The 15,386-nt window shown below is 40.4% G+C and overlaps 1 protein-coding gene across 2 annotated transcripts in view; it reads left to right on the plus strand.

The window, feature by feature from the left end:
• The window catches only part of il17rb (interleukin 17 receptor B), a 51,098-nt gene that overhangs the window by 16,896 nt on the left and 18,816 nt on the right, over positions 1 to 15,386 (plus strand). For both annotated transcript variants that reach the window (XM_043708079.2, XM_087993975.1), the window contains exons 7-9: positions 1,601 to 1,755; positions 12,820 to 12,894; positions 13,029 to 13,104. In XM_043708079.2, coding sequence (XP_043564014.1) covers positions 1,601 to 1,755; positions 12,820 to 12,894; positions 13,029 to 13,104 — 306 coding nt within the window. The remainder of the gene's footprint in view (positions 1 to 1,600; positions 1,756 to 12,819; positions 12,895 to 13,028; positions 13,105 to 15,386) is intronic.

The following is a 15,386-nucleotide window of genomic DNA, read 5'->3' on the forward strand; positions in this document are numbered from 1 at the left end:
CTATGCTGACTAGTAACAAAGCCAAAATCTTCTGTCAATCTACTTACCTAATGGCTGAATGTAAAAAATGAATAAACAATATAAACGTAAGCAGAAAATTTTATGGTGGTTTAAAAGATAACAGAGCAATTGTAGTCATATGCCTATATTTCTTCTACTTTAACATAAAAAATTGTCATTATACTAAGTTTGCAGCACTATTCTGGGGCAATGGTCCCCTCCTTTACCAAATGAAGTTTATGCACGGACTTTCGAGTAGTCAACAAGAGTATTGGTCACTGGCTGGACAGAAACCCAACCCCCCCCCCCCCCCCCCCCCCCCCCCCCCCCCCACCTCCCACCATGTTGCCTCTTTCTGGGAAGCATCTTGTGCTGCTCAGGTAATTACAGGCACAAATGCTACCCTGAAGGCAGGATCCAATTCACATAGCACCTGGTTGATCAGAGGCTGGTAGTTCTTTTGTACTCAGTTGCATCACTTAGGAGGTGATGGCTAATGTTGGTATGACACTGACTGAAGTCTAGTATCAAAGACGGATCCAGACAGTTGAGTGATGGGGAAAGTAGTGGAGATTGGGGAGATGGGGAGTGTGAGTGGAGGGTGGGGGTAGCAAGGGTGTCAGCAGCTAGGATAGTGTGCAGCTCCCAGTTGTCTGCCTTTCTCTCAGGGTCCTTTGATAGGATGTGTCTTTAAACAAGTGACCCTTCAGGAGCTCACAAACAAACCAGGCCAAGCTCATTTTATGCCATTGCACTGTCAATATTGTGTTGGAAGTCTAAATGGCCACTAATTATCTACTAAAGTCCCAAACTATAGCTGTGTTGGCAAGGTTGTCCATAAGCCTTCCCACCCCAGATGTAACCAAGGCACCTGGTTCTCAACCATCCTGCCTGATTATATGCCCTCCTGCCTTGAAACTTGCCATAGTAGAGGACACCTATGATAATGTCTCTAACATCAGGAAATAATTTGAGGCTAAATTTGAGTTTAATTAAGATATTGATAAAAAGAAATAAATGATGCAATTGTGGAGTCTCAACAACCTCTGGGTGTAGTTGAAACCAGGCAGACAATGTGGGCTTCTCAGCTTACCTTCCTTTGATTCTTGATTCACTGCCAAGTGGCTGTCTCCATACATTGTTTTCCAATAGGGTTTGGAGGTTATGGAAGGCAATTAGAAAACTCGGAACAACAATAGGCAATCGGTGGACACTAATTAAACTACCATAGTGACGATTGGAAAAATGGCCTGGGGGCCAGATTGAACTCAAGAACCAGGACCCCACCTCCTGGCATGAAATTTCTCACACAACTGTCCACCCCACCATACCCTCAAAATTCAGCCTTGCATTATTTACACTTTTTAATAATTGCTTTGAATAGATAACAAATTTTGAATATCATCTGATAAAAAATATTTTTATGTTTGCAGAAGTAGGGATTATATTGTGAATTGTGTCACCTAAAGAAATCAATTGATTTCAATATGATATTCATTTTTGCTTTCACATTTTCTAACCGCATCCATTGAAACATTTAAAACGTTTAAAAGATTGAATAAATTATCTTTGCAATTACTGAATTATTATGGATTTACAGATGCCCAATGGAATCCAAACATATCTTTGTGTATGGTTAATAACGACGTGGTTATCAGTTTTACTGCCAGTCCAAATTCATTACGTTATGATGTTGAGCTGGTCATGTGCGATCTCATTGTGACACCAAAATTAAATGGAACAACAATTTCTAAGGTATGTAGTTTAAAATTTAGTACATAGAAAATAAGACTCACCAAACCTTGGAATCCTGGAGTACTTGCTCTGCAGAATTATGCTGTTGTTTTTCTCCATGTGAGCAGTCTAAGCTAATGTTTCCAAACAAAACCCTCCCATTTCCTTCATGCATCAAATTACCATTTGGAATAATTTACAGGTTCTGCTTTAAGAAAATCAGTTGCAGAGAAATTCATGTTCTAACATTTTACCATGTAAAGAAATTATTTTTATCTTCCCACTCCTTGTTGATAAGTATTAAAAATTATTTTGAGCACAGCAACACTGTTTGTCTGGACATAATTTAAGATGTTTGCATTTTGGATCATTCCACACTTGCCAGTATGATCAATAATTGCTATAACCCAAGAGTCCACCCTTGTGATCAGAACTCTATATGTACGTAGAGTCATAGAGTCATACAGCACAGAAACAGATCCTTCGGTCCAACCAGTCCATGCTGATCATAATCCCAAACAAAAGTAGACCCACCTGCCTGCACTTGGCCCAAAACCTTCCAAACATTTCCCAATCATGTACCTATTCAAATGTATTTTAAAAGTTGTAATTGTATCCACATTCACCACTTCCTCAGGAAGTTCACTCCACACACAATCACTCTCTGTATCAAATATTTGCCCCTTGTTTTTTTTTAATCTTTCTCCTTTCACCTGAAAAATGTTCCCCCTAGTCTTGAAATCCCTCACCCTAAGGTATTTTGACTCATACAGCAATGTTCAGATTATTCTTTGAAATAGAAGAAACTCCATATGAACATTGAAAAATTTACCATAAATGGCCATTATTTACAAACACCACATTCACAGGCACAGTATCTGGGTTACATTTAGTTACTTCATTACAACTGAGCAGCATGCTTACAGTAGAATATCATGCTTTAAGTGATCCCAGAACAGGACGTAATTTAAGATCCTCAGGTCACATATTATGGGTACTGTGATATTATGTTTTTTAAAGATTTTGACATATTGACAGTGAGACGTAACACAACAGATTGGTAACTGAACTTCAACAGTTGTTACTAGGAGAAACTAAATAAATTAGGGACACATTCCATGGAATTGTAAGGGTTAAGGGGCTGATCTATTCAAAGTTTTCAAGAATTTAAGAAGATCAGACTGGGTAGATTTGAAAAAAAAACTACTCAACAAATTGGAGAGACTGGCAAAATTCTCTTCTGCAAATGGCAACTGATGTCAATACATTTGTTAATTTTTAAATATGATCTTGATAGTTTATTTTTAATCCAAAGTTATTAAGGAAAGTGGTATAAGATTTAAAGGAGATGTATGGAAAAATCTTTTCATTCAGAGGGTGGTGGAAATCTGGTAGAGGCAGAAACACTCATAACATTTAAAAAGTATTCAGATGTACTCTTGCAATGCCAAAGCATATAAGGCTATGGACAAAGTGCTGTAAAATGGGATTAGAATAGTTAGGTAATTGTTTTTGCTCAGCAAGGACGCAATGGGCTGAAGATCCTTGTTGGTCTTTATGAATTTGGATATATGAGACAAAGGTGATTATGTGGAGTTTGATTAAAAATCAGCCATGAGATCAACAAATGCTGGACATTTTTAAATCAATGTTCAGAGATGTTCTTAAACACCCCTGGAGCAGGATAGCAATTGAACCTGGATTCCCGGTTGACAAGAGTGCTACTCATCAAATGCTAGCTATTTTTAAAAGTGTACATGTTATGGTGAGACTTGAACCAGGCCTTCTGGCTCAGGGACACTATCCTACAAACACCCTTCTCATCACATGCCATACTGCTGGTGCAATGAGATTCAAACCCAGAACTCCGTATGAAGTGATACCAGAATGGGTTCTCAGACGAAACCTGTTTCTTAATAGATGACGTTTGAATTGTAGCCAGTGTAGAAATGTTTCCTGTTTAGTACAAGATGTAACATAAATTATTCCGCTGCTTTTTATCTACAGACAGCTTGTGAATATGCAAAGTAATAGTCAAAGCAATGCCACTTATTTAGCCTAATCCCGTTCCTCTCTTCAAAAATATGACCTTATAAAACATCAATTAGACTTCTAACTTATTTTTTATGTTATCATTCTTTCAAACTATTCCTGTAGCAAATAACTAGCAATCTGCATTCAATCTAGAAGTTCAAACCAAGAGTCGTTTCTCATAGCCCGTTCAATATTTGTTTATCCCTTTGATCCTTATCCCTGTAAATTCTCAGTTTACAATTAAAATCTGGCTGAATTCTGACAAATTCAAGAATTTGCTTGCAGTTCTGACAGTAAAACTAATTACCTACTTAAATACCTCTTGCTGTGCCATTAGAATGGATTTGTTGCTTGGCCACTAAAGACAATTGTTAAATGTTCGCAGTCATCTTGGCTGCTGATCTTAGATGATGCATTAGCTTATGCTATTACAAAAAACAGAAAATATTGGAAAACATGAGCAAGATCAGCAACATTTGTGGAAATTGAGAAACAAGAGTTAATGCATTAAGGCAATGACTTTTAATTAGAATTGGAAAAAGTTGGTGACATAACAATTTTTAAGACAGAAACTAGGCTGAGAGATTTCACATTTCCTAAACTGGCTTGGTCAATTTTCAATATGGTCATAGAGATATACAGCATGGAAACAGACCCTTCAGTCCAACTGTCCATGACGACCAGATATCCTAAATAAATCTAATCCCATTTACCAGCATTTATTCCATATCCCTCTAAACCCTTCCTTTTCATATACCCATCCAGATGCCTTTTAAATGTTGTAATCATCCCAGCCTCCATCACTTCCTCTGGAACGTCATTCCATACGCACATCACCCACTGCATGAAAAAATTGCCCCTTAGTTGTATTTTATATTTTTCTCATCTCACCTTAAACCTATGCTCTCTAATTTTGGATTCCCCCATCCCAGGGAAAAGACCTTGACTATTCACCCTATCCATGCCCCTCATGACTTTATAAACCTCTATAAGGTCACCCTTCAGCGTCTGATGCTCCAAGGAAAATAGCCCAGCCTTCAACCTCTCCCTATAGCTAAACTCTCCAACTTTGGTAACATCCTTGTAAAACGTTTCTGTACCTTTTCAAGTTTCGCAACACACTTCCTATAGGAGGGAGACCAGAATTGGGCAAATTCCCTTTGATTCCATATCTTGTCACATATCTTTTGTTATATCTCTAAATATTTTTAAACATTAATTGAAATCACATCAAACAATTTATTTAATTTATTCCGTGCTGTTTAAACAATTGGTCAAGCATGACTTGATCTTGTGAAATCCATAGTGACTTCCTGATTGGCTTCTGTTTTTGTATGATAATTTCACCCTGAAATAAATAGATATTAACAATTTATTTATTTATAACAACGTATTATTTCCAAGTTATTTTACCTTATTTTCAAAGAGGGAAGTCACATTGCCTTTGTGCAGCATACTGACATGCATTTCTTATCCACAGTATTTCACAGAATTTTTTGACCATAAATTAAGTGTTGAAATGTGTGTTCTTTACGTTGAAATAATTTTTTCGGTCATATTTCTCTTGAACTAATAACTTTGCATAAGGGCTGGATTGGCATCCAGGCCCATTTAAAATATGAGAAAGACCACACAGTCTCCTGTCAGTAGGAAAACCTCTTTTGGAGGCAGGAGTGATCCCAGGTAGACATCTGCCCAGCGGCAGTGGGTTGTCAGTTAGGTTCATTATTTAACCAACTGACAGCAATTAGCCATAATCCAACTGGGGGCTTCAGGACTATCAGTGGCACAACATTCCTATGCCTTCGGAAGGCTACTTGGCAAATCCATCGGGGACCCACTAAAGGGAAAGAAATTCAAAAGCCCTTCCCTGCAACCTCTGTCCAAATTTACTCACCCGTGGCCTGGATTGCTGAGCAATTTTAAGCCTTTCCCTGACTGCATTAAAGCCATTGTTTCCTGTGGAACTGCCTATAATGGAGCCTCTAACTGGTTGAGTTGGATTTCTGCTCTTGGATTTGAAATGTGGTGAAGACCTGATTGTGGCCACTCTGATAGGTCATGTCTCCCTCTCAGTAATGAACATGGGATTTCATAACAGTTCTCCAACCAATAGGCTGAAAGCACGTCAATTATGTTAAATTGCACTGTAATATTTCTACATATATCTAATGTGAACATAGAACATAGAACATAGAACAATACAGCACAGAACAGGCCCTTCGGCCCACGATGTTGTGCCGAACTTCTAACCTAGATTAAGTACCCATCCATGTACCTATCCAAATGCCGCTTAAAGGTCGCCAATGATTCCGACTCTACCACTCCCACGGGCAGCGCATTCCATGCTCCCACCACTCTCTGGGTAAAGAACCCACCCCTGACATCTCCCCTATACCTTCCACCCTTCACCTTAAATTTATGTCCCCTTGTAACACTCTGTTGTACCCGGGGAAAAAGTTTCTGACTGTCTACTCTATCTATTCCTCTGATCATCTTATAAACCTCTATCAAGTCACCCCTCATCCTTCGCCGTTCCAACGAGAAAAGGCCGAGAACTCTCAACCTATCCTCCTACGACTTCCTCTCCATTCCAGGCAACATCCTGGTAAATCTTCTCTGCACCCTCTCCAAAGCTTCCACATCTTTCCTAAAGTGAGGCGACCAGAACTGCACACAGTACTCCAACTGTGGCCTAACCAAAGTCCTGTACAGCTGCAACATCACTTCACGACTCTTGAATTCAATCCCTCTGCTAATGAACGATAATACTCCATAGGCCTTCTTACAAACTCTATCCACCTGAGTGGCAACCTTCAAAGATCTATGTACATAGACCCCAAGATCCCTCTGTTCCTCCACCTGACTAAGAACCCTACCATCAACTCCTGTATTCCGCATTCTTATTTGTTCTTCCAAAATGGACAACCTCACACTTGGCAGGGTTGAACTCCATCTGCCACTCCTCAGCCCAGCTCTGCATCATATCTAAGTCCCTCTGTAGCCGACAACAGCCCTCCTCACTGTCCACAACTCCACCTATCTTCGTATCATCTGCAAATTTACTGACCCACCCTTCGACTCCCTCATCTAAGTCATTAATAAAAATTACAAACAGCAGAGGACCCAGAACTGATCCCTGCGGAACTCCACTTGTAACTGGGCTCCAGGCTGAATATTTACCATCTACCACCACTCTCTGCCTTCGACCGGTTAGCCAGTTTTCTATCCAATTGGCCAAATTTCCCTCTATCCCATGCCTCCTGACTTTCCGCATAAGCCTACCATGGGGAACCTTATCAAATGCCTTACTAAAATCCATGTACACTACATCCACTGCTCTACCCTCATCCACATGCTTAGTCACCTCCTCGAAGAATTCAATAAGACTTGTAAGGCAAGACCTACCCTTCACAAATCCGTGCTGGCTGTCCCTAATCAAGCAGTGTCTTTCCAGATACTCATAAATCCTATCCCTCAGTACCCTTTCCATTACTTTGCCTACCACAGAAGTAAGACTAACAGGCCTGTAATTCCCGGGGTTATCCCTATTCCCTTTTTTGAACAGGGGCACAACATTCGCTACTCTCCAGTCCCCTGGTACCACCCCCGTTGCCAGTGGAGACGAGAAGATCATTGCCAACGGTACTGCAATTTCCTCTCTTGCTTCCCACATAATCCTAGGATATATCCCGTCAGGCCCGGGGGACTTGTCTATCCTCAAGTTGTTCAAAATGTCCAACACATCTTCCTTCCTAACAGGTATCTCTTCTAGCTTACCAGCCCATTTCACACTCTCCTCTTCTACAATACGGTCCCTCTCGTTCGTAAATACTGAAGAGAAGTACTTGTTCAAGACCTCTCCTATCTCTTCCGACTCAATACACAGTCTCCCACTACTGTCCTTGATCGGACCTACCCTCGTTCTCGTCATTCTCAGGTTTCTCACATACGCATAAAATGCCTTGGGGTTATCCTTGATCCTATCCGCCAAACGATTTTTCATGCCCTCTCTTAGCTCTCCTAATCCCTTTCTTCAGGTCCCTTCTGGCTATCCTGTATCCCTCCACTGCTCTGTCTGAATCCTGTTTCCTCAACCTTATGTAAGCCTCCTTTTTCCTCTTTACCAGACATTCAACCTCTCTCGTCAACCAAGGCTCCCTCACACGACCATTTCTTTCCTGCCTGATAGGTACATACATATCATGAACACGTCGTATCTGCTCTTTGAAAAAGTTCCACATTTCCACCACATCCTTCCCTGACAGCCTATGCTCCCAACGTATGCTCCTCAAATCCTGCCTTACAGCATCGTAATTTCCCTTCCCCCAATTATAAAATCTACCTTGTTGTGTGCACCTATCTCTCTCCATAACCAAGGTGAAAGTCACAGAATTGTGGTCACCATCACCAAAATGTTCACCCACTAACAAGCCCACTACTTGTCCCGGTTCATTACCGAGTACCAAATCCAATATGGCCTCCCCTCTGGTTGGACAATCTACATACTGCGTTAGAAAAGCTTCCTGGACACACTGCACAAACACCGCCCCATCCAATCTACTTGATCTAAAGAGCTTCCAATCAATATTTGGGAAGTTGAAGTTGCCCATGACTACGACCCTGTGGCTTCTGCACCTTTCCAAATTCTGTTTCCCAATCTGTTTCTCCACATCTCTGCTGCTATTGGGGGGCCTATAGTAAACACCCAACAAGGTGACTGCACCTTTCCTATTTCTGACTTCAGCCCATACTACCTCCAGAGGCAGATCCCCCTCAAACTTCCTTTCTGCAGCCGTTATACCATTTCTAATTAGCAATGCCACCCCCCCTCCTTTTTTCCCACCCTCCCTAATCTTACTGAAACACCTGTAACCAGGAACCTCCAACAGCCATTCCTGTCCCTCATCTATCCACGTGGTTGCACAATCCCAATATTCTTCCTCTGCGAAAACTTGGGAGAAAGAACTCCATTAACATTTCTTCTACTTCCTTACTCCTCATTGTAATTCGATTACCTTTATTGCTCAGCTACTCTATATCTAGCCTGATTGTCCTCCATGTGCGATTAACATTTCTCATATTAGCTTCACTATGTTCTCTTTCACACCATCTTAGCCTTTCTAATCAGTTTTGTTCATGCAGGGAGTGATGACTCTTCAATATTACTTCTTTAGCCGTAAAGTGATTTGAGACATCTGCTTTGTAAATGTATATCTGTCTTTTAGCTACTACCCTATGTTTCAGTGGTTGGTTTAGCTCAGTTAGCTGGATGGTTGGTTTGCAAAGCAATGTGATGCCAACAGCATGAGTTCAATTCCAGCACCTCTCCCCTCGTTTGAGGCATGGTGGCACTCAGGTTAAATAACCAGCAGGTGTCTCTCTTTAATGACAGGGGAGCCCTATAGTCTGGTAAGACTGTCATGACTTGACTTGAGCCTATCTTCCTTTATATGTATCCTGGATATCTGCTGTGTAATTGTCAAGTTTTTCTGTTAAATAATGTGCACTGAATGTAGACTATTATTGTGTGCTTCTGATGTCTCAAAATACTTTGTAACTAATGGATTAATTTTGACATCATAGAGTCATAGGGATGTACACCACGGAAACAAACGCTTCGGTCCAACTCGTCTGTGCCGACAAGATATCCCAACCCAATCTGGTCCCATTTGCCAGCACTTGGCCCATATCCCTCTAAACCCTTCCTATTCATGTACTCATCCAGATGCCTTTTCAATGTTGCGATTGTGCCAGCTTCCACCACTTCCTCTGGCAGCTCATTCCATGTGCGTACCACCCTCTGTGTGAAAAAGTTGCCCATTTGGTCTCTTTTATCTCTTTCCCTTCTCACCTTAAACCTATGCCCTCTAGTTCTGAACCCGTCTATCCAAAATTTTGTCTGTTTATCTTATCCATACTCCTCATGATTTTATAAACCTCTATAAGGTCACCCCTCAGCCTTTAAAGCTCGAGGGAAAACAGCCCCAACCTATTCAGCCTCTCCCTATACCTTAAATCCTCCAATATTGGCAACATCCTTTTAAATCTTTTCTGGACCCTTTCAAGTTTCACAACATCCTTCTGGTGGGAAGGAATCCAGAATTGCACCCAATATTCCAGAAGTGGCCTAACCAATGTCCTGTACAGCTGCAAAACGACCTCAACTCCTGTACTCAATACTCTGACCAATAAAGGAAAGCATACCAAACGTCTTCTTCACTATCCTAACTACCTGTGACTCTACTTTCAAGGAGCTATGAACCTACACTCCAAGGTCTCTTTGTTCAGCAACACTCCCTAGAACTTTACCATTAAGTGTATAAGTCCTGCTAAGATTTGCTTTCCCAAAATGCAGTACCTCGCATTTAACTAAATTAAACTCCATCTCCCACTCCTCAGCCCTTCGGACCACTTGACCAAGACCCTGTTGTAATCTGAGATGACCTTCGTGACTGCCCACTACACCTCCAATGTTGGTGTCATCTGCAAACTTACTAAATATACCTCCTATGTTCATATCCAAATCATTTATATAAATGACGAAATGTAGTGGACCCAGCACCGATCCTTGTGGCACTCTACCAGTCGCAGGCCTCCAGTCTGAAAAACAATCTTCCACTATGACCCTCTGTCTTCTATCTTCAAGCCAGTTCTGTATCCAAATGGCTAGTTCTCCCTGTATTCCACGAGATCTAACCTTGCTAATCAGTGTCCCATGGTGAATGTAGTCAAACGCCTTACTGAAGTCCATACAGATCACATCTACCGCTCTGCCCTCATCAATCATCTTTTTTACTTCTTCAAAAAACTCAATCAAGTTTGTGAGACATGATTTCCCACGCACAAAGCCATGCTGACCATCCCTAATCAGTCCTTGCCTTTCCAAATACATGTACATTCTGTCCCTCAGGATTCCCTTCAACAACTTGCCCACCATCGACGTCAGACTCACTGATCTATAGTTCCCTGGCTTGTCCTTACCACCTTTCTTAAATAATGGTAGTACGTTTGCCAACCTCCAGTCCTCCAGACCTCACGTGTGACTGTCGATGATACAAATATTTCAGCAAGGGGCCCAGCAATCACATTCCTAGATTCCCACAGAGTTCTAGGTTATACCTAATCAGGGATTTATCCACCTTTATGTGTTTCAAGACATCCAGCACTTCCTCCTCTGTAATATGGATATTTTTCAAGTTGTCACCGTTTATTTTCCCACATTCTATATCTTCCATGTTCTCGTTCAGTATCTCCCATCTCCTGCGGCTCCACACAAAGGCCGCCTTACTGATCTTTGAGGGGCCCTATTCGCTTCCGAGTTACCCTTTTGTCCTTAATGTATTTGTAAAAACCCTTTTGATTCTCTTTAACCTTATTTGCCAAAGCTATTTCATGTCCCCTTTTTGCCTTCCTGATTTCCCTCTTAAGTATACTCCTACTGCCTTTATACTCTTTTAAGGATTTGCTCGAATACTCCTGTCTATATCTGACATATGTTTCCTTCTTTTCCCTCAACTTCTCTAGCCATCCAGCATTCCCTATACCTACTAGCCTTTCTTTTCACCATAACAGGAATAGACTGTCTCTGGTCTCTCATTATCTCATTTTGCAGTCATCATTGTAATGCAAGCAAATATTGTAGGCAGGTTGTGCACAGCAAAGTCTAACAAAGAGCAGATGAATAAAAAGATTTAATACATTCCCTCTCATAGATTCAAGCTTCATTTCAGAGATTTAAGCACAAACTGTGAACTGACACTCTCTATAATGGGAGTTGGGAGACTGTTGAAGATGCTGTCTTTTGAACGTGTTTGAAAACTGGGGGCCATCCACTCTAAGAAGTGGCCATAAAAGATCTAATGCAGTAATTAGAAGAGTAAAGGTGTTCTCCCTTGCGTCGTGGCAATTATTTATTAACCAACATCACTAAAATAGGTCATTATCATAGCACTTGGTGTTTAGTTTTAGGTAGCCAGACAGTGAGAGGCTGTGACTGTACTAATTGGAATGTGACCGGACCAAGTCCCTTTCAAATATAACAAGGAGGTAGACGAGATCTTAACTTTTATCTTATTTCAAGATAAGTGTAAGGTGTTGTGTTCCAGAGGTAATATGATTGGTTACATTGCTCACCTTTAAGCAAAATATACTTTATTCTTAAAGTTAAATTTTCAGGTCATTGACCTTTCATCAGGACTGGAAAAAGTATGAAATTTAATATATTTTGAGGATAGAGGAGTGAGAATAAAGGACAAAAGGAAGTTCTGTTATGAGTTGGAAGCCAAGAAAGATTAAGAAACAGAAGAATCTTGCATGGCTGAAGGGAGTGTTGGTGGAGTAAATAGAGAAAGAAGAAAATGTGGCTTGTGCAAATATACCTTGGTCTGAAAGTGAAAAGAAGAGAAAAACAAAAACAAGATTGGACAGGAATGGGGTGGGTCTGGCAGAATAGATGGCAAGGATCAGAGATTGCTGAATGAAATTTGGTTAAACTCAGTAAAGAATCTGGAAGGCTGTAAAGTGCCAAATCAAAAAATAGGGTGTTGCTTCTTGTGTTTACATTTAACTTTACTGCAACAGTACAATAGGTTTTGCAATCGAATTGGACCCTGTCCATTGCCCATTAGTGATTTAAGGTAAACATTTCTTTCCAGTGACTTTAGGCAAGGTTTCTTTTCATCTCACAATATATTGTTTATAAAATGCTCTTCTTGTAGTTGATTTGTGTTGATGCAGTAGGTTAGTGTTCTAGTGTTTCTGAATGAATGATAATATATTGGCAATCTTGTTTGTGTAGATATCAAACTTTTCACAATTTTGCCTATATAGGGTTGAGATCACACATGAGGTGGAGAGATAACAGTTCCAGCAGGGACCTGCAACCAAATAATCCTGCTTTACAATTGCAATAATGCAGAAAAAAGCCCAAACAGCAGAAATCGGAAAACATCAAATGGGAAAACCTTTAAACCATTATGTTGGAGCAATGCCACAACTGATTTGGGGATAGTTACAAATTGGTTAAAAACAGATTTTTTTTTCATCTAGTCAAACAGATCAAGAATATCTATCACATTTGTGAGGAATGATGTACTGGATCTTTCTGAAGGATATTGTGCAACAGTAAGTCATTCTTATTAATATGATTCCCCTTGAGATCATATAGAATGCTTCAATATGCTAAACATTCTATTTTATTTCTGCAGTCTTTATTGAATGAACAATTAATTGAAATTATTTATTACTATTGATTTTAGATAAGACCATATTTCCCTCTGTGTCAACATAACTGCTATGTCCATGAAAAAGTACTCAACTGCTCCAAGAAAGATGGTAAAAAAAATTTATAATTCTTATAGATATTTTGCTGTTGGGCGAGCCAATTTTGTCATCAATTCTCTATTTCAATTGTAATTTTTATGTTAGATATTATCACAGGAAATTCAGAGTTCTTTTGGCTATTGTTTGCAGAATAAATCTTATGAATTTGGATAATTCAGAATATTAACCAACATTTTGGGGAGTTTTACTTGTCAATTTCTTTTAACAAGAGGTGCAACTATTTGCACGATGGCTTTTGATGTTCTCAATATCTTATCAATGTGTTAAGCCACTCCTGCTGCCTACACATTAAGTACCAGTCTCGAGTATTTCAAACTGTGAGTGTCTGCACGTACATTGTCCCTGAGGCTGCTTCCTTCTTATCAACTCCACATGAATTGTAATACTCCTTCATTTACACTTATACATGGTTATCAAATACAGAAGTATACTGCAGTATTCCTAAGACTGCTCTTTTCATCTACTCATTCCAGACTGGTGTCATCTTTCTTACTGATCAGTGTCATGTCATCAGCTGCATCATCATGATTTACATAGATCTCATTACACCTTGCTCAGAACACATTTGCGATTGCTATAGAATCATCTTGCCAGAACACAGGGCATAGTCCTGTGTCCATGTCCACCCTGAATCTGTTAAGGGGCATTTAGGCAGGAGAGTTGCCGATGGGGACCTGGCCACCTTCTTGTCTTCAGCCTGATTACATCATGGCTGGATGGCCCTGTCTTAGTCTGTTACTAACTGAGACCCTTAAGTTGTTAATTAAGGACGACTTAAAAGGTCTCATTACACTGTCACTACAATTAAGCCAAGTTATGCAAGTCCCAAATTTTCATGATCACAAAGAAAATCAGAAATTTATCTTCCATTAATAAAACTGTTAACTTTCATCATTTCTATCAGTCTCTGTACTTGCATTGCCTAAATTGTCTTTTAATCATGTGGGCCTCTTAATGGCATGCATGTAAAGTCACCATAGTCCTGTTCTTTCATTAAAGAGAAAGATGATTGGTGGTGCTTTATTCTGAGGGTCACCATGCTTCAGCTGAGGAGAGTGGTTGAGAAGGAAGAACCATCATGTTAACCTTAGCCAGTACAAGAATTGAATTGTTAGCGTCACTCTGCTTTGCAAACCAGGCATCCAGATAACTGAACTAACCAAACAACATTATAATTAGCTGCTCATCTGATATCTGCTTACTCCAGGGAGTATTGTCCCATGGTAAGTGCTGTTGTCATGGTTGCTGATCCATTTCCATTGAAGATTCATGATGAAGTTGTGGGACCGATAATCATTCTGCATTTTGTGCACATGGTGAGATCACATCTTCCTAATCAGAGGTCTGCAGTCTCTCAGCTTATCTAGTTGTATGTAGATATCTGTACATGCAACAATATTCCTAGATGTCCACATTCACCACATACAATTGAGGTGGCACCTGCTCAATACAGGTCTCAAGTTGTCATGTAGGATGACACTTGTTGAGAAGATTAAGCATTTACACACTATCTGACTCTCCAATGTTCAATTCTAGCAGTGAATTTTGATTTTCTATAGTTTCACCTTGATTTTGTCTATTCACTATTAAAAGAGTGCACGTACAGGATTGATGTCATATTGTACAAGCAGCATATACAGCTAATGCATTTGCTTCAAGGCATGTCTTCAAGTTTTAGAGGAATAGTCCTCACTGATGTCTAAGGAAGCACCTGTCAGTCAGGGGTTCTGGCACAGTGAGTCAAGGGGAGCCTCCAATATCAGTCCAGGGACTTGGACATAATCAGATGTCTGGTTTGGGCAAACACAATCAGGGAGCCCACATGATTTCAGTCCAAACGTTGGCCATGACCATGCTGTGAGTGGGTGTGTTAAGTGTTGCCATCTGTGAGAGTGGAGTCTGCAATGTGAGGCTATTCAAAGGGCAACATAGGGGAGGTGATGCTTGCAAGCTCAGCATTCCTAGTGACCTTTAGGCAAACAGTGTGCAGTCCAATCCCTTATATCAAGCCATATAAGGGACAGGTTAATGTCTGAACCTTCCTAATGCCTCTGATACAATAGCAATACCTGTACACTTGGAAGGTTGGAGCCCAGTTGCCAAAATTACAGTTACCCATGATTCCCCCATTGCCTGCTCATGATGCAGTAGCTGCCGGCCACACTTTGGTCGATGGAACATTGTCTATGGATGAGGATTGGTGGCTTTATGCCTTAAACCTTAACTTTTGGCTACATTTGCAAAAAAAGTTAATAGTCAGAAGTGTACATATA

This window comes from Chiloscyllium plagiosum, unplaced genomic scaffold, assembly GCF_037043375.1.
Source record: "Chiloscyllium plagiosum isolate Xiang-an unplaced genomic scaffold, Cpla_swu_hap1 HiC_scaffold_14, whole genome shotgun sequence".
Lineage (NCBI taxonomy): Eukaryota > Metazoa > Chordata > Chondrichthyes > Orectolobiformes > Hemiscylliidae > Chiloscyllium > Chiloscyllium plagiosum.